Below are 20,828 nucleotides of genomic sequence, written 5' to 3' on the forward strand. Positions count from 1 at the left end.
ACATGCCCCATTTAACAATATGAACATCTCGATCTCAAAATCCTTCTCATTTTGACTTCATTTATTAAGTGTGCGAACAAAATCTCATATTGGTTAGAGAAGAAAATGATTATGGATATATAAGTGAGGATAATTATCTCTATTAGTATGAGATATTTTGTGTGATACCAAAAGCAAAATCATGAGGATTTATATCTAGAGTGAACAATATCATACCATTATAAAGATATATTGAGGTCTGTTATCTTATGTATCATCATTTTCATTATCTTTGATCAAAATTATCCATGACAATAATAATTAATAAGTTCATAGACATCCAAACAAAAAAGCATCTTTAATGGAGTGGCCACGGGTACCCTACGCCCTTCCATTAAGGCAGATGTCCCCGTGCTGCCCTTCCCCTCCTAAATTCAAACTAAAATAATAATAATAACAATGATCCTAAAAAAATAAAAGTTTAAATAATAATAATAACAAAATTGAATTATTGGAAGACATTTTGCTGTACCACGATGACCTGGTCCTTTTCATTGTACCCATATTTTCTTTTATTTGCAATTTAATTTCTTTGAAATTCCTATATTTTTTCCCTTTAGATATAATCAATTTTGAATTATAAATTGTTTTCTCTGATCTTTTGAGTCTGGAACTATGATTTTTATACATATATAATTTAAATCTTAAAAAGAATTATGGAATCTTGTTCTAGCCTCTTTCTAACAAATCTTAAATTTTTGGTTAAAACTTATTAACATAGTTTTTGTCTCCAAATTTTGTCTCTTTATTTTTGTTTCCTCTTTAAAATATTAGAAATGTATTTCAGTCCTTTCAATTTTATATTATGCAATAGATCTAACTGTTACAACCAAAATATTAAAAAAAAAAACAAGAGTATTACATTACACAATTTGCAAATAAATGGGTAGATTTTGGAACATAGGACGAATTAGACGGACCTATAAATATGTATATACAATCATTTTTATATTTTAGGATGAATAACTTATAATATATTATTTTTTTAGTATAATAATTGTGGGGTGGAGATTGAACTCTCAACTTCTAGAAACGGAGGTCATGTTAATATCATTGAATAATCAAACTTCCTTTGACAATTTACAATATGTTATTAATTCAAACATAATTTAGTAAATTAGGATATTAATTTCCATTTCATGGGTTGATTGTTCAATCAACCAATCAACCAACTTTTCACATCATGAAACGTAGTTCATAATATCTAAAATTTGAAAGATGAATATATATTTTTTTTTCAACTAGGGGACAAAATTTTAGTTCAATTAACTAAATTTTTCACGATGAAGTTGGATATTTTTATGGAAAAAAAGAACTATTAGAATTATGGGTGTTAAAAAAATTCGATAATTTGAAAAAAATCAACCAACTCCAACCCAACCCATACAATTTGGATTGCGTTATCTGATTAGGTTGAGTTCAAATAAATGAAAACTTATGGATTGAATTGGTTTATGTGATCATTTAAAATAATTCAAACTAGTCCAGACCAATCCGAACTTTATTATTAACTTGAAAATGTATATATTTTTTTACTTATACAATTATGTATGGTTATTTTAGTTTTATTTAACTTCATTACTTTTTTTTAGATAATTTATTCTTCATCATATAAATTGGAATTGAGACCTTAATCTTAGTTCAATAAATGAAATCAAATTTTTACATTTTACTTCTTTTTAAAACAAAAATTTAAATAAATAATCCGAATAATTCGAACCAACCCAACCCAATCCAAATTCAACCTGAATAATTGGGTTAGATCTAAAATATAACCCAATCCACGAAGTAGAGTTTTGAGATTATTCAAGGACAAGAAAACTTTTCAAATTTGCTTGATAATTCTTTACATATATTATTTTTCTTATTGAAAAAAAAATGTCTTAGTTTCTGTAAAGATGCTAGCCTAATTTTTTTTGGGGAAAATAATGTTAGTATAAGATTAAAATTAAGCCGATTTTGTAATAATCTTTTTGGACACCACATTGTAATTAAAAGAAAACGTCTCTTTTTTTAGATTAAAAAAGATGATTTTGTAATAATCTATTTGGACAATACTTTTTGAACCTATATAAATACATTTAAAAAATAACAAAAATCTCAAAAGAACAAACAACATGAGAGATGATATCATTAAAAAAAATTGGTATCATAGATGATGAACACATAAGCTAAGGTTGTTCCAAAGAAAAGAAGGCAAAAAAAAGAAAAAAAAATTAAACAGACGAAAGTTTCTTAAGAAAGTGGGTTAGGAAAAATGAGTGATAATGGAGATTGAAAATGAGAAAAAGGAATGATTTTTAAAAGAGAAAAACAGCAGCAGAAACAGAAAGCAAAAGGAGATTTAAACAAGAAGTAATTCTGTTTGGAAAATGGAACCAAAAACCAAATTCTTTTCTTCCTAAAAGCCAAAATACCTCTTCTGAGAATACGAAGCTCTTCCATTTCCATCAAAACAATCCTCCATTACCCATAACTCCTATCCACCTGTTCTTTCCTTTTCCTACATTCAATTTCAAAAGGGTCTCTCTAATTTCCATTTTTTGCTTCAGAAATCCCTGAATTTATGCCCCATTCATAGACATACCACACTTCCATTTTGATCGATGTGATGTAGATTAGTGGAATTTGGGGTGGAGCCAAATGCACCCATATAATCGGCTGCCGAGCAGTGGCCACTCAACTCCGTCACCGCCGCCGTCGCCTCTCCGCTCCCCTCGGCTGAGGCACTCTCGGTCCAAGGGCGGCCGCTTCACTCAAGCTCAGCAACCGGGCCGGACTTTTCCCCAGCGACTCGCCTGGTTAATCCTCTCCGTTTTACTTCGTCGCCAAGGGATCTTCCTTTTCGCCCCTTTAATCTACATCTCCGGTATGCTTCTTTATATGGGCACTGTCTCTTTCGATGTTGTTCCAGTTATCAAGCATCGCCCTGCTCCTGGCTCTGTTTATCGAAGTCCGCAACTCCTTGCCAAGCTTCGCCCTGAGATGGATGCTGATAACACTTCCACTGATGCGGTTCGTATTTGATTCTCTTGTTGGGTGATGGGTTTCTTGATGTGGGGTTGATTTGTTTTTGCTCAGTTTTTATTGGATTAATCGGAATCGCGACGTGGGTGTTTTGTTTTCTTGTTGCTTCTCTCCTTTTCTGAGTAGTTGTGTTAAGGAATTTTGTGACATTTTAGATTTGAATTTGATTGGTTTCTTGGGATTTGTTGATTTGGCTCCCGTGAGCTTCTGCTCCAATGGATTTGGTATCGTTTCTTGATCTACTCTTTATAGTTTGAACTTTTAAATAGTTACTCTTTTGCTGGATATTGCCTACTGACGAATTGGTAATGTGTACTTGCCGATTGCAATGAGTAAGGCTCAAGATTTGAATTCTTTTGCTTCGTTTCCTTTCTTTTTATGGCAAAGAAATTCGTTCTTTATTGAGATCGTCTCATCTTCTTTCTTGGGCCAGAAACTTCAAATGTGATTATTCAGTGGGAGGGACTTTGTTGATGTGAGATAGACGAGTAACTCTCATTTCTTACATATTTCTATCCCTCTGATTTAAATTTAGCCGGGTTGGATTTTGATTTCAAACAACTATCTGTTGGAAGCTTATCGCTTATGAGTCTATTTTGGGCTGTTATGGATTGACTGGAAAGTATGAAATGACTGCATCACATTGTCGAGAGATTAGGTCGAGTTTTAATGTACATGGTATTTGAGCGGGAAAAAGGAAACTATGCTTCTGTTCTTTCTTACAGATATGCAGGATGGGACTGAGAGCTGTTTTCTTCAACATAGATGAACAGAAGTATAAAATCTATCTTCTATTGATAAAAGTCCGATAAGAAAATTGGTTATTGGTCTGAAATCTATCGAACTACAGGATATTTTGTGAAAGGGTTCAAATTTTCAAAAAGAGAGTTACTTTGGAAATGTGTATACTTGGCTTTTCTGTGGGTCTCATCACCTATGGTTGGCGTGCATTTAAAGAAATTCTTTAATTCCTTTCATCTACATACACATGCGCCTTTGGTTCTTCTGAAGAGTGTTACCTTTGGAAATTTATGTTTTATGCATTTCTTCCTTGAAATTTTGGGCGATTCTATGAGCCGATGTGTTTTCTCTATTAAGATGTTATGAAATGAATTTTATATGTCAATGTCTTTTCTGCATTTCTCGTTAACATTAAATACCCAAAATAACTGCAGATATCAACAATATGGAAACACTCATATAAAGGTGGTCAGTGGAAACCATGTATCAACAATTCCTTAGGAGGTAAAGGACCGGTCAATAATGTTAATTATGGAAATCACGTTTTCTTACTATTTATGTTTCTTGTATATGTTTATTTCTAAAATACAACACTTCAGGAGGTGGGAGAGGCAGACCTTTCAATGATTTTATTGTATTTCGAGAAAATCCCATTTTCTATTCTATTTTAATTCTGGAAAATAACTTTATGCCAAAGGTGCTCAGTTTCTATCCTTGAGGTTAGCCCCAAAGCTACTTTGAGAGGTGGCGGCATCTGTGAATCCATTCTGAGTTCCTCTTCCTTCCATAGATAATTGATGATACTGTTAGAATGTTACAAAGTTACTCTGCTATTGCAGTATTGATGCATTTTCTGCTATCCAAAACCAAAAAAAAAAAAATAAAAAAAAATAAAAAAATTATGCATTTTTTGCTCATGGCCCTGCTCAAACTTTGTCCTTTTACCATCCATTGTGATTATTTATTATGATTACTGTACTTTGTCTTCAAGTGATCATTGCAGATAATTTTAGATGAGAGATTGCTTATTATTCAGATGATATGCTTGTTTAAAACACCGAATAGTTCTTTAACTCTGTCTTAACTGAATTACTTGTTAGATGTGTGTTACTGCTCTTGTAATACCCTATCTTGTACAGATTTGTTGCATTTTTTTAAAAATAAAGTTTTAACTTGCCCTATTCTTTTTAATACCTGCTATTTGTTTTAGTTCAAACTTCTGTTTCATTAATTCTCTTTACAATCTCGTGTCTGATTTTCTTTTATTTTTTTTATAGGCCTACCCGAGTCAAATGGGTATATTTATGTTGAGGCAAATGGTGGTCTAAATCAGCAGAGAACATCAGTTGGTTTCTTTTACCTCTTCTTTAATTTCTTACTTTTTCCTTAAATCACCTACTACTCAACCCTGTGAAAGAAACTTGTATCTAGGAAATAGCTTTCTCTGTAACGGTGCTTTTTCTCATTCTATGTTGTTGCTGTTACCTATGTATTCTAGATATGCAATGCAGTTGCTGTGGCTGGTTATCTTAATGCAACACTTGTAATCCCTAATTTTCATTTCCACAGCATTTGGAGAGATCCTAGGTTTGTCCACATTATACTTTATACTACAAATCTTTCTGTCAATCACATTGAAATTGATTGTTTGGATATAAGGACTTTGTCGCTAATCACTAAAGAATTTTGAAGTTCACGCTTCAACTTTGGTGAAACTAATTGTGTACTGTGTTATGTACCTACCTATTTACATTAGGTGTTAAGATGAGCACTTCTATGCAGATGATGTTTGAAAATTGCCCTTACAAGTGTACTTAATAGTTATAATATTTGTGTATCTTTTCCGTTGGTCATTTCTTTCATTCATACTGGTTTCTCTTCATGCAATAACTTTGTAATGCTTTTGTCCTTTTGAATGACACTGAGGTTTCTTTAACCATATTTTATGTTTTCTTTCATTATGTTATTTAGGAAGAGAGGAAGAAATGTGGATAAGTATGCATTTAGGTTGCAATTGATGTTGTTTTGCAAGTTACAATATGAATTTCACAGGTTTTATATGGCATTATTTATTATCGATTATTTTCATCCATTTTGTGTTAGATTCCTAGTTAATTGGTACCATATATAATAACTAGTGCTGGGGCTAGTACTACTTGCTTCCACTCAGTTGTACTACTTGTATGTTACCGTATAAATAAATTTGCAGCTTCCTTTCTTCTGTATGGTTAAATCTAAAATAGGAAGAGGCACAGCCATTTGGTTCAGTGAAAGCCTACTTTCAAGAATAATTGGAAGAGGCAAAGTGGTTATGACGAATATCTCTGTCATTGCTAATTTTGGCTTTCTGTTGATCTCGAAACAGGCTTGTAGTGCATTGATCTGCACAATGCTCCTTCTTTCAAGGCTAATTTATTTAACGTTGGATTTTCTTTTTCAGCAAGTTCAGCGAAATATATGACGAGGAATATTTTATCAAGACCTTAGAGAATGATGTACGCATTGTAAACAAGATTCCGGATTACATTATGGAACGCTTTGACCACAACATGACTAATGTCTACAACTTCAGAATAAAGGCATGGTCGTCCATTCAGTATTACAGGGATACGGTGCTTCCAAGATTACTTGAAGAACTGTGAGTGTTTCCTGTTCTAACTATTAGCTTGTGGTTTCTTGACAATCACAGACTTGCATGGTTAAATGTTTGTGGAAGATTCCCACATCACATTTTCTGTATGATCTTCCCATGCTTTAAGTTGAGTTCTTAAAATAGCAATTAACTTGAAAAAAGATCCTTTAAGTGTGCTTCAGAACAATAAAGAATATCAGCGTCATTTGTAGAATTAAGTGCACAATAATGTAAGAGAACTGTTAGAACTTGGAAGGGCTTAACAATGGAACAACCTATGGACCAGGAGACGAGGGGACTCCTGCCCAAAAGCTACGAAGCATAGCAAGGGAGGAACCAAAGTAGGAAGAGCCTTCCATTTACGAATAATCATCAGAAGACTATACCACAAATTCTCGAATGATTGATTGGAACACTACCAGGAAGAAGTGCGTTGTATGCTATTACAAGAAAAGAAAAAAAGTCAAATGTGTGATTTCGCTTCAAAGGTTCTTTGATTTATTCTTCTAGGGGAGCCAAAGGAGAGCTCCAGACACACAATTCTACAAGGTCTTAGCCTTCCCCCTAAAGCTCCAGCCCACAAGGGCTACACACTTATAGGCAAGCATATCAATCAACCAATTTCTTTACGGACGAAGGACCACCCTTTGTGAGCAAAGGAACAATGAAGGAAGATGTGGTCCAAAGTTTCCACCTCCTTGTAACATAATCAACAAGAATGAGGAAGGCTCAAGTTCCATTGGAGCTTCTCATGAGTGTAGAGGTTTCTGTAAGCCAGCAACAAAAACTATCTCTTCTCTCCGAAATCTTCAACCTCCAAACAAGTTTAACCAAGCGCAAGAATTTCTTGTTTCAAAAAAAGTAAAACCTCTCTTTGCATAATGTACATCCAAATTACAGTGGAACTTCTCATGAATGTAGAGGCTTCTGCAAGCAAGCAACAAAAACATCCCATCTCTTGAACCTCGAAATAAGTTTTACCAAGTGTGAGAATTTCTTTTTTAATAAAATTTAAAACCTCTTTATGCATAATGTACATCCAATTTACGTTGTCATTATGAATCTATGATCCTTTGCAAATGAATTATGGCTAAAAGTTCAAAATTTGTGGATATGCGCTGATACAATGATTTGACAAGATTAGGAACATTTAGAAAAAGATTGTGGTGCGTCCTTGTGAATGTGTCTTGGAGTGTATAGGTTTAATTTTACCCTTATGGTACTCTACAAATGAAGGGTTTCATTCATTTTCCTGTACAATTTTGCTAATTGGAGAACTTTTTCTATAGTTCCTTTGCTTTGACAGTGAGTTGTGAACAACTAGGCTTCTTTACCTTTCTCTCTCCTATTCAATATAAACTTTTCTTCTCGTCTTATTCACTTGTCAACTATTAATATTAGTATTATTATTTTATCATTTTTAAAAAACTTGAGGTTCAACACAATCTTCTCAGCCAGTGGCTCCATGCATTATCCCTGAAGCCCTAATTGGTTTTTGCATATCTACTATGGATGAACATAAACTATATCTCATGAATTTTTGGCCCTGTTTGATAAGCATTTGGTTTTTGAAAATTGTATTTGTTTTCTCACTATATTTTTTGCCATGATTTTCATATTTCTTAAGAAAACGTTCGAGTCCATAGCCAAATTTAAAAACAAAAACAAAATTTCAACAATTTTTTTCTTAGTTTTCAATACTTAGGCTTGAATTTTTTTTCTTGTTTTATTGAGAAACAAGAGAGTATCATTCAAACAGCAAAAACTTGGCTCAGGTTTGGAGATTCCCTCAGAAATTAGACAACAAAACAAAGAAATCCATAGGTGGAAATAGTGTTTGTATTTTCAAAAAACCAAAAACCAAATGCTAATGGGGTTTTAATTTGCTTGATATCCTTGCTGTGAATATTTTGATCTTAATTATTGGAATGATTTGGGGTTTACTCGTTACAGGGTTATAAGAATTTCACCTTTTGCAAATCGATTGTCATTTGATGCTCCTCCTGCTGTTCAACGGCTTCGATGTTTAGCAAATTATAAAGCGTTGAGATTCTCTAATCCCATATTATCCTTGGGAGAGATTTTGGTTGCTAGGATGAGAGAACGCAGTGCCAGTAATGGTGGCAAGTATATTTCTGTACATCTTCGCTTTGAGGAGGTATCTTTTAAAAAGTTGAATATATTTTGATCCCTATAAATGAGTTAATGAAAACCTGAGTATTTTGGTTTTGTGACCTTCTCCTGCTTAGTGCCAGTAATGGTGGCAAGTATATTTCTGTACATCTTCGCTTTGAGGAGGTGTCTTTTAAAAACTTGAATATATTTTGATCCCTATAAATGAGTTAATAAAAACCTGAGTATTTTGGTTTGCCAGGATATGGTTGCATTCTCATGTTGTATTTTTGATGGTGGACATAAAGAGATGGAAGACATGAAAGCAGCCAGAGAAAAAGGATGGAAAGGGAAATTCACAAAACCGGGCAGAGTTATACGTCCTGGTGCCATCAGGATTAATGGAAAATGCCCGATGACTCCTTTAGAGGTGCTTTCTGTTTCTACTTTTGCGTTGTACCAGTTATACTTAATGGTGCATCAATCGCACTTCCCACTTTATCTGTTCATTGTAGGATCAGATGTCTTGTCTATGCATCTAATTCTTGTATTGAACAGGTTGGTTTGATGCTTAGGGGAATGGGATTTGATAATAGCACATTTATTTATTTGGCATCGGGAAAGATATACGATGGTGAGAGAAATATGGCTCCGCTCTTGGAGATGTTTCCAAATCTGCTTACAAAGGAAATGCTGGCATCACCTGAAGAACTTTCTCCATTCAAGGTTTTGGGATTTCGAATTCTCAGCTATTTCTCTTATGTTTGTAATTTGATTGGAGATCTGCTTTATCTGTTTTTTATTGACGCTAGTTTTGTTTTCAGAATTTTTCTTCTAGGATGGCTGCTATAGATTATACTGTTTGCCTCCACAGTGAGGTGTTCGTGACAACACAGGGTGGCAACTTCCCTCATTTTCTGATGGGCCATAGAAGATACTTGTACGGTGGACACTCCAAAACTATCAGGCCAGACAAGCGGAAGTTAGCATTACTTTTTGATAACCCTACCATTGGGTATGTGTTACCCATTATTCATTAGTCTATGTCGGATTAGCATATCTTTTTTAATCTGAGGCTTCTTGTATATGCTGAACTAAGGTTAAGTTACAAAATATCAAGAGGCCCGAAAAACATATTAGAACTGGCCTAGAATGGGAGTTTTAGGAAAATCTTTCGGTTGGATAAAATCACAGAAGTCTTAAAAACTCCTTTGGCCTACATAATAAGCTGATAATTGCAAGACCCAGGAAATTAAAGTCTAACGTTATCCCTCAGTTCCTCCCAAGATCTTTGAAAGCCTCTTAGAGTTCTACAATTTCTCTCAAGCCAAATAGCCTGTACAACCGCAAAAAACCAAGCATTTTAAAGGACTTTGCCCTTATCTCAAAAGGAGGATTCAAGAGGACTTTCTGAAATGCAAATATTCCAAAACTACTCGATTAAAACTAAGGCAAAGATTATCTTGTTAGGGACTTGTGAGAATTTTTTCATCTTTGTTTAGTGGACCATGAACAACTTGTACAAGAAAAGATGAAAGAATACAAGGGCAACAAAACTGTACAAAATGGTGCCTAATGGTACCTATAGAATAATTACAAAAGATCTTTGAAATTGAAGTTAATAAAGAAATATAAAATTTAATGATCGACCAAATGTCACTTAGAAATCTCTCCAACCCTCTAAACACTCCGTTGTTTTGTTCATCCCAAAGGTTTTGCAAGATAGCAGACCCTAACAAGCCATAAAACCGACCCTTTTTGCAAAAAGATGGATGGAGGAGGAACTCTCCTATCACATCACTAGTATCCCTATCCTAGCAAACAAGAAGCCAAACATCTGAAAGAAATGATTCCATGCATATGTCAAAAATCGCATCTCCACATAATGTGATCTAGGTGATCCTCCACCTTCAAACGAATAAGAAGACGATTCTCATAGACTATTAGTCTGCAAGCTATGATAGAAAGAATGTTTACTCCCCCATCCTTGTGGCACACACAAATGCACCTACGATAATTTGGATTAAGGTAGGGGTGCCTTTCTTTAAACTCTCTACTTTGTTGGTCCTTTTCAAGTACCCAACAAGATAAAGAATTTCATTTTCACTATTTTGAGGGCTAAAGATTTCAAAACATTTGCTATTGATAGAGGGAATAGCATATATGCCCTTAGGAAGATGATAAAGGAAATACCTACATGAACATGGCTCAAAACCAAATGCAACCAGGTTCTTGTTTCACGTCTTGAAGGAGAAATGGTCGGAGTCAGCAATGATCAGAAAGGGAGTAGCTCCTTTAGAAATTTCCCTATCATTTATTTATCATCTTCTTAAGCCAGTTCAAAAGGGGTAGGCAGTCTCAATGCTGCGATGTTCTTTAGGGATTGACATAGCTCCTTCAGAAATTTCCCCATCATTCAGCATCTTTCAGATGAGATTCTCTCCCACAAGTGCTCCTAAGATAGATTTTGTCTTCTCCATGTGTTGAGTGGTACCTTCCTCGGGAAAAAAGATGTTCTGAGACAATGTTTTATGAACTTGGATTCAACTTGGTGCTCCACCAATCCTGCCAACTGATGCTATGAATGCTATGATTTTATGCTGACACGGCAATTTCTCGGAGGAAATCTCTTTTGCCATTTACCAGCTACATTCTTTTAGCAATGATTATCTAGGACACCTTCCGAGGTTATAGCAACAGAAACTGTCAACATCGATGAGATCCTTTTCATCAAATTCTTCGCACTAGAATTCCCTCTTAGTTCTTGTTCTTTTAGGCAGGGGAAAGAAGTTTGGAATGATGACGGGATATCATATAATGCCATATAGTACAAGTGTGGTTCTGCTTCAATCAAGGACTAACAAGCGTCCACTGCTCTTTATCCACAAGGTCTCCTTAGAGAGGCTACATTTGGTCATCCCCAGGAGTTTAATCCAACTATTTAAGATGCACTTTCCTGTAACACGATGCATAACCTCAGCCACCGTTATGAGTTCTTGGTCCAATGGACTCCCACAATGTTTAAACATTATTTTTGTCTAAATATATACTATAGTCCTTAATGGTTGGGTCCGTTTTCTATTCTGTACCTATTGTTTAAAAAGTTTCAATTTTGTCTCACAATTTTCAATCATCCTCTTTCTGTTTGGATGTTAAAACTAGTTGATAAATTTACATAGCAAAGCATGATACTTCATTGAGTTGTCAGAAATTTAGGAGTTAGGCTACCAAGAAGAAGGAAAGTTTCTAATTCCTCTACATTTTTAAGAACTTGGCAAAAATTTAGATTTTTTCTCTCTTTGGGTGCCCTTTCTTTATTTAAATTTTTGCCCAATCATACACATCATGCCATTTAAGTCTTTATCAACCAATTTTAACATTCATCAGTGAAAAGGGTATGAAAAATGTTAAAATGTAAGAGATTAACATGAAACTTTTTATAAATTAGGGAATAAATTGGAAAAACACCACCCTTGAGGGGCTGAAGCATAGCCATTATGTTTTTGGTCCAGAAGCTGTGCAAATAGGTCGATTTTCCTCATCTGAATTCAAAAGAGACACTTGTGTTACCGTATTTTTGCAAGTATCTTGAGTATATCAAGTTCGTAAACCCTTGGTGGATGAGGTTTAGGATTCTTTCCTCCAGCCATAGACCTAATGATAACCAGCTGTTGGAATGAATGACAATGGGTATAGTGTGGTTTCTTATTGAATAGCTTGAGAAGCTGGAATCTTCCTGTAGGTTTTCCATTCAAACATCTATTAGAAATTGAAGGTAACAGCACTCTAGTATTTGAAATGAAGCCATAAAAAGTGTAGCTCTACAAGTATTCTCCCTTTATTCTGCTCATTCTTCTGAACTCGTGGTGTCAATGCGAATGCTTGTCCAACTTAAGTCAATTACTCTCTCCCCAGTTACATGCACAATCCTCTCTTCATCCTTTTGAATACGTAAATCGAACCTGAGAGTTTCTAGATGTGTGGTAGTACTTTCCAATCCAAGATCTTCATTTGCAACCTAATAATTTCTCAACTTGACAAAGTCAATTTGATTGTATGCTTGCTTCAGATCAATTTGATGATCAAATAATTGTTTAGTTCTGTTCTTCTTTAGTTCACATAGTGTTTGGGCTGCAGAATATTGTGTTCAAAATCTTTCTTGTTAACAAGCCCTTGGATTAGAGTTGATAATGATTTACGAAGGAAACCTCATATTCCAATGGTATGAATTATATCTCTCTTTTCTGAAATATGATTGAGATAGAGACAGAGGGAGGGAGAGCTGTCATTCTTGAAGAAAGCTAATGTCATGATATTTTAAAGCATAAACATGATGCATTACTTGCCTCTGGTATCTTTCCAAATGCTGCTTTCAAGTACATCTGCTTTACTATCTTTTCCTCTTTTTTCTCCCAGATGGAAAAATTTCAAGAGACAAATGTTGAACATGCGGAGTCATAGCGATTCCAAGGGATTTGAGCTGAAAAGGCCAAACGACTCAATATACACCTTCCCTTGTCCAGATTGCATGTGCTTTACCAACAAATCAAATGATACGAAATTGTCATTAGCCCCTTGATTTTCAGAGTGGGAACTTGATGGCTGTATACCCTTGGAAATATAATCTTGCCAACACAGATTGCTGCTAACCCTCCATTTTCTTTTGTAATTCTTTCATTTTTTCCCTTTCGACACGGCGAGAGGGCACACCCTGATTCGGGATCTTCAAGGATTTGTAGTAGGGGGTCACATTGGTCTGGATCTTCCTGGGGAAAAAAAAACAAAAATAGGATTGTGTGAAGAGTTGCATCTTTTTGGTATTTGATGCACCTAAGATTTGGGATGACCACAGTTTTATATTGGTTGAGAGCGTTTAGGCATTATTTTTGTTTTACTACATTTGAAACTGCAGCTGCTGTATCTAACAAGCTGTAGGAAACGCTTCTGTCCTCTTGGTTTCTCAGATTTTTGTGATAGGTTTTTAGGTAGAGTGCAGATGAATACTGTAGAAGTGTGAGTGTAGTTTTGTTAGATATCAATCATATTCTTTTTTCCTTTTTTTTTTATACTATTATTTCCATTTAGTATCATTCCCTTTTCCTTTCATGTTTTTCATATCTCTGTTATAAGTTGTAACAACAAATCCATGTAAAGGTGTAAAAGACCTTTCCATGTTTCTATTGCTTATTGATGTTCTCCATAGTCTTTCAAAATACTGTGTCGGACAATCAAATGCGCGTAGTTACTAAAGTTTTCATCTTTGGTTTGAATTTGCTCTATATATTTTCAAACTGACCTTTTTCTTTTGTTAGCATCTTCGAGTTGTCTATATTTCTTTTGCAAACTTTTGAACAGTTCAAAAAAAAAAGGGAAAAAAAATGCTACCATAGCCAGACTATTTGCATGTGAATGATCAAAAATGTTTTTTCAACGCTTATTTGCAATAAATTGTACCAAAGTTAGGTAATATTGTTGGGAATTGGATTCAGTGCTCATATAGGGTCCGTTTGATAATGTTTCCATTTTTGTTTTCTGTTTCCGTTTCTCATTTTTAAGAAATTGACTTGTTTGATAATCATTCTTGTTTTTTGTTCCTAAAATTTATCAAAATAAATATTTGATAATTATATTTTATATTTTAATGTATGCTATAAATCTTTTTGTTTTATATAATTAGATTATATTTAAATTATAAAAGATGGAAAAAAATGTAAGGGAAAAAAATATAAGAAACGAGAAAAAATAAATAGTTATCAAATAAGTTTACGTTTTTTTTTTTTTTTAAAGAAATAGGAACAGTTATTAAATATATTCATGTTTTTTATTTAAAAAAAAAAAAGAAAACAAAAATCAGAAAACATGAAACGATAATGTTATCATACGGACTCATAATTGTTCAAAAGTTTTTATTAATACTTATTTCTCGCTTACAGTTGGATCAATAGTTTGCACTAACATGGATGTTACTTGGAACGAATTATTAGTATTTCTTCATTTCTTGAGGAAAAAGTCGGCTATTTTAAAATATTTTATAGAGGCACTGGATTGATAATAATTTCTTTCTATTTTATTGTAGTACATTAAAAAAAAAAAAAGAAAAAACTTAGAGATCTTTTATTTCTCATAATTTAGGAATTAAAAGGGGCATTTTAGAACTTTAGGACTAATTGAATTTATTCTTGAAAATTCGGACTAAAAAGATCTTTTAAAAATAATTTATTTATTAAATCTTTGATAAATTGGCCATATTTTATAATTTTAGGTTAGGTTTTTATTGTTGGTATAAATCTTATTAGGTGAAATATTAATTTTTACCCATGTGGCAAGGTATTAATTTTTATTTCTTTTAAATTTGGACGTTATCAAATTATACCTTAAAATTTAAAGAGTGTTACCATCTTTATCTTAAATTGGAGGTGTTGTACAATATAAATTCTAATAGCTTATTGGCTGAACTACAATACCATCCAATTTTTTCTTTAGAAAAAAAGAAAAAAAAAAGAAAAAAAAAGAAAAAAAAATATCAATTTGGAATAGGAGTGAAGCAAAAAACCGAACCAATCCAAATCGATTAAAGGGTTTGGTTTAGTCTTTTAGTATAAATTGGACATATAGGACTGTATTTCGAGAAAACAAAAAGGTGATGGTTCGGATCGATTTTTTATTTAAAAGACTAATCAAAATCAAACAAAACCGAGGATAAATATATATCTTTAAAAATAAATTCTAACATTAAATATCTTTTAGTATTTTAATTATTTTGATGCATATATATTTTTTTTGTTTAGAAAAAAAGGGAATAAACTATTATGGCGCTTGTATGTATTATTTAAAAAAATGCAAAAAAAAAAAAAAATCAATCTATAAAAAAAAGGAAAAAAGAAATAGATCCAATTTTAATTTAAAATTAGCAAAAAGAACCACAAAACAAAAGTGAAAATAAAAATAAAAATTTGAAAAAAAAATATAAAAAATCGAAAATCAAATCGATAATAAACCGGACCAAATAAAAACCAATCTATTGGTTTTGTACTTCATGGACATTGGTTTAGATTTTTTTTTTTTTTTTTTTTTTTTTTTTTTTTTTTTTTTTTAAAAAAAAACCATTGGTATGGCTTGGTTTGGTCATTGGATAGCCTCAGAACCGATAAAGTCGAACCGACTATCATCCCTAGTTTTGAAACATTTATGCAATATTTTTTTAATTTAATACATTGATTGAGCTTAATTCTGTGCAGTTCTTGTTAAAATTAGTGAATACTACGCAAGTTTTAAAATGTCGAATTGACGGAAATATCAAGGTCTTAATTTTATGAAAATTTCAATAGAAATATCAACAAAATATCTATTTTAATGGATATTTCTGAAAAAAATTATGAAAATAGAAAATTCAAAAAATAAATTTAAATTAGTAAATAAACATTTTAAGATTTTAAATAAGTTATGATGTCTATTATTTATATTATATTTATATTAGTGACATTTTGTTACTTATTTTTCATGTTTCATAGATTTTTCTACAATACAATGAAAATATTGGTTCACTCCTCATGTTGATATCGAATCCATAAAAAGGTGAAAAAATCGATGGAAATATTGACACGTCGATGAAAATTTAATACTATGATTCTAAGAGAAATACGTTTCTTCCATTAAAATTAGTAGTTGACTTTAACGGGAAAAAGAACTTGGGAGAAAAATTGCAACACATGCTTGAGTTTAGAATTCAATTTGATAAACTAAAAAATGGATAATTACAATGAATAGTAATTTTAGGGCTAATAATTAAGTGTATAGCAATATTTTAAAAAAAAATCTCCTTATTTATTTTATTTATTTTTTAAAAATTCTATTATACATTTTTTTTTTCTAAGTTCAACAATATGTGTTGTTAGGAGATTCTATCTTTTGACCTCTTGGTTCATAATTTTTTTCAAATGATCTCTTCTTTTTGTTTATCTTGTTTCTCATTCTTGATTAACATCGGGTTTTTCTTCTCAATTGAGTCATTTTTCTTCCATTTTCATTATATGCCCAATTTCATACGATGTTATCTTTTCTTAGTTATATCTAGTTTTCATTGACTTTCTCTTATTTACAAGTTCCTTTCCCTTTCTCTTTATTTTATTGGTGCTTATCATTATGTATTTCTTAGCATAGTAATTGTAGAATTCAAACTTTTGACTATTTTAATCAAAAATCTATATCTTATGTCAGTTGAACTATGCTTATGTTTACTTCTACCACCAATTTTTTCATAGTTAGAGACTTATTAGTAATAGAAGTTTATCATTTACATACTTTTATTTCACAACCTAAATCTATCAATAATAGACTATGACGGATATATTTCAATCACAATGCACAATTAACATATATTTTATCTCTTCTAATAGATTTCAAACAAATATTTTTCTTTTTTTTTTTTTCTCCGTTTTCTCACTTTTTTCCACTAATTTTATTTTCTCCATCTCTTTCATTGATAACTCAACAAAATATTCCAGGTAATTTGATGCAATCTCTTTTTCAAAGAAACTATGAGAAATTGTAACTAAACTATCTATGGTTGAAGTTTAAAATATGTAATAAAAGTCTATAAGTCGCCTTCTATATACATAATAAATTTCTATGTGCTATGTGGAATCTATCTTGTTGATAGATTCCAAATAGTATAACCCTACAAGTCAAAGACTTTACTCAACTGATAGACTTAATTGGTGATATCTCATATCACTGATAAAGTCTATCCACGATAGAGTATCAATGATAGACTCTATTGTTGCCGCTTTGGTAAATTACAAGTTTATACTATTGGAGATTTTGTTCTAAATCTCGTGGTTTGTAATATATAAACGAAATTCATTTATTTAATAAAACAAGGAGTTATTTTATTTGACATTTAGAATTGTATAACTCAATCTAATAAACAGGATCTGGGGTTATTTAATGTAACAAAAACATGTATGTGGTTGACATACAAATAGATCATGTTTAAGTAATAACCTAATTGGTTTTAGTATATGGATAAGATTAGATACCTTATCCTGGTAACACTACAGATACGATCCACTTTGTAATTGTTACAATAGTTGTAAAGTGTTATAAACGATTCAATCATAATCATTCATGTGGAGACATATAAGTGGATGTATCATATCCAAAGAGTTTGTATAAGACTGGACCGCGAAATGATTAGTCTTTCTTTATAATGACGTTACTTGAAAAGATTTTCATTTCACTAGGATGATCATAGGTAACTTGATCTTAATCCTATATGAGTTGTGAACTTCTACCTACTACACATGGGGAGCTAGGAACACAACTACAGGGGTTGAAACTTGTAAAGTGTAAAGTGTTATAAACGATCCACGTTACTTGAAATCATCTACGAGGGATCTGTGGTACTTAAAAAATTAGATGTAACTACAGGGGTAAAATAGTAATGTGACCCAACTATAGTTACAAGCGATTTGTGAAGGGTCAACTCACTATTGGTTTGTTATATCCATGGATACAAAAATATATCTACACTACGAAGAGTGCAGCTGTCGATATTTAGTGAAATGACCGATAGTTAATGAATGTCGATTAATTAATTGATTAATTAATAATTAATTAATATCGTATCATTGAAGCTTCTAATCTGTAGGTCCATTAGGTCCCCTTGCTAGTTTACTAAGGATAAAACAAGGAATAAATAGTTTTGGAATAATTTGAATTGTTCAAATTATTTAAGAGAAGCTTTGTATTAATGTGATTAATATAAAGTATTGTATATTGATACATTATAATACATGAATGTGATTTATAATTAGTACTATGTATAAGAGAATTAATATAATGTATATTGATACATTATAGTTAATTATATGTTTTATAATTAATAAGAAAGATAAATATTTGAATGAGATTCAAATTAATATTATGTATATATAGTTAATTATAAATATGATTTATAATTAATACTATATAATAAATGAGAGTAATATATTTGAATAAGATTCAAATATTAATTATATGACTGTGATTCATATAAATACTATAGGTTAAAATTAATATCAATAAGATTCATATTAAAACTATAGGCTATAAGAGAGAATTGTATTTTAATATGCTTATTATATAGTTAATTAACTAAACGTTAATTAATAAATTATTATATTATATTATATTATTATATTACTAGTTTGAGCTTGATTCTTTAAGTAGACCGCAAACAAGATCTTCTCCACTATGCTCAAGAAGGAATGTGTGGCGAAAACACTCTGATCAAGCTGTATTGAGGATGAACTTAAGAGGGTGTAATAGGGTTTTCAGTTTTGCAGAAACTTAGATAAAAATCTCAACATTCTCCCCTGATTCCATGCATGAAGCTTCATTTTATAGACTGATTTCATGCATTAGAACATGGCTGCATGTAGGGTAGCTCCTACTTGGAATTGATTGAAGATCTAAGGTGGAATTTGATGATAAAACACCAAAAAAATGGTTAGTGAATTTTTCCAATTTTTGGAAAAAATCCACTAACTCAAATTTCTCTTTTTTAAAATTGATTTTTATTTAAACAAAACTAATTTTTTTTATAAAATTAATTAAAAAAAAATTCTAATTTTAATTAAACCTTTTAATTAAAAAATTATTAATTTAATTTCTTAATATTAAATTAATAAAACATAAATTCCACCTATAGGATTTAATTTTATATAAATAAATTTAAATCATAATTTAAATATTAATTGATTCTCTAATCTCGTTTTAATTTCGACTAAATTAAACATTTTAATTGTATCGTATACAATCAATTGAAAACCCTAAAATCAAATTTGAACATTTCAAATTCATAACCCTAAATTCAAAATTTATCTAATCAATACTCAATTTATTATTCCAATTTATGAGCTAATAGAGGGACCTATTAGACTTACAAATCATGAGCTCCAATGATTTGTTATCAATTGGTTAAACATTTTAAACCGAATTAATTATTATTCGTTAACTATCAAGGCACACCACTATAGCTCGATAGTTGCACTCTCCTCATTGTAGATGTATTACTGTCCATGTTAACCATAATTAGTAACTCGATCCTTCACAGGTCGTTCATATTTACAGCTGGATCAAAATTACCGTTACCCTGTAAATGCATCTTGTTCCTTAAGCTCTCACTGACCCTCTAATGAACAACTAATTCATAATACCACTTATGAATCATGTCCCTCTCTATCATGAAAGGGCGGGACCCCGTTTGTTCAAGACTAGGAATCAACACTTAAGAGAACAACATATCTGCTAATCCTAAGACGGGTAGGAGTAAATTCCATCACATTATTTGTATTACCATACAAAAATGGACCGCATCCAATAGTGTTACCAGGATGAGATATCCAATTTCATCCATATACTTATAGATCATTTAGGCTATATACTATTAACTTGATCATGTTTATATCGCCACATAAAGTTAAAGTATTCATACTATAGCCATGAATATGTTTATTGTATTTTTATAATAGGATGCAATATCAACAACTTTATCGAACAAGATACTTAATAATATTTTATTGATAAATAGAATGTTTAACACGAAATTTACGAACTGCGAGTTCTAGGATATTCCCAACAATTATATTATATACTATAATATTAACAACTCTCCTAGCTATTTGGTAAGTTTTTTCACGTGGGAGTTAATTAACTCCTTCCCTCTCCATCTGCAAATTAATATGTATTGAGAATACAGAATGATATGAAATGAGAGAATATCTCTGTATTTTATATTTTCAAAATTGAACTCCAAATATACGACGTTCACATACTTTCGCGAGGAATTCGATTATTTCAATTAGTATCAAAGCCAGGTCGTGCATTTGTTTTTCATTTTGATAGGAAAATCAAACAGAAGGTGGGTGTTCTGCATTATGAATGTTGGTTTGCAAAATTTTTTAGTTTCAAATTTTTGGCACTTATTTTTACTGCTGTAAAGTTGTTTAATGTTGTAAGTGTAACGTTATGTTGCGACAAGTTGAAGACCAACGTAACTAAGCTTCCAGTGAGCGTTGTTACGCTCCGAAGATTCCTCGCGCGTGTCTCAGGCAGTTCAAGGTCGTGGGTTTGAGGCTGAAGCAGATTCTTGTTTTTGTTTTTTTTTTTTCCATTTATATTGTAATTTTATTTTTTTAATTAATTAAATTAATATAAGAGTGATATTAATTTAATTAATTACTTAGGAATATCAATTTTTTGTCAAATGTTGTTGTTTATATACATGTGATGTATG

At 31.7% G+C, this 20,828-nt stretch overlaps 1 protein-coding gene across 1 annotated transcript; it reads left to right on the top strand.

The window, feature by feature from the left end:
- Positions 1-2,305: 2,305 nt before the first annotated feature.
- On the top strand, positions 2,306-13,764 carry LOC120067176 (protein ESMERALDA 1). The gene is made up of 10 exons (XM_039018650.2): positions 2,306-3,054; positions 4,242-4,311; positions 5,085-5,152; positions 5,306-5,394; positions 6,248-6,445; positions 8,393-8,597; positions 8,814-8,981; positions 9,110-9,277; positions 9,376-9,566; positions 12,968-13,764. Exons 1-10 carry the CDS (start codon positions 2,683-2,685, stop codon positions 13,128-13,130), a joined length of 1,692 nt encoding a protein of 563 aa, XP_038874578.1. The 5' UTR covers positions 2,306-2,682; the 3' UTR covers positions 13,131-13,764.
- Positions 13,765-20,828: the final 7,064 nt, after the last annotated feature.

The sequence above is a fragment of the Benincasa hispida genome, chromosome 12, assembly GCF_027475165.1.
Source record: "Benincasa hispida cultivar pf3 chromosome 12, pf3_genome.v1.1, whole genome shotgun sequence".
NCBI classification, from domain to species: domain Eukaryota; kingdom Viridiplantae; phylum Streptophyta; class Magnoliopsida; order Cucurbitales; family Cucurbitaceae; genus Benincasa; species Benincasa hispida.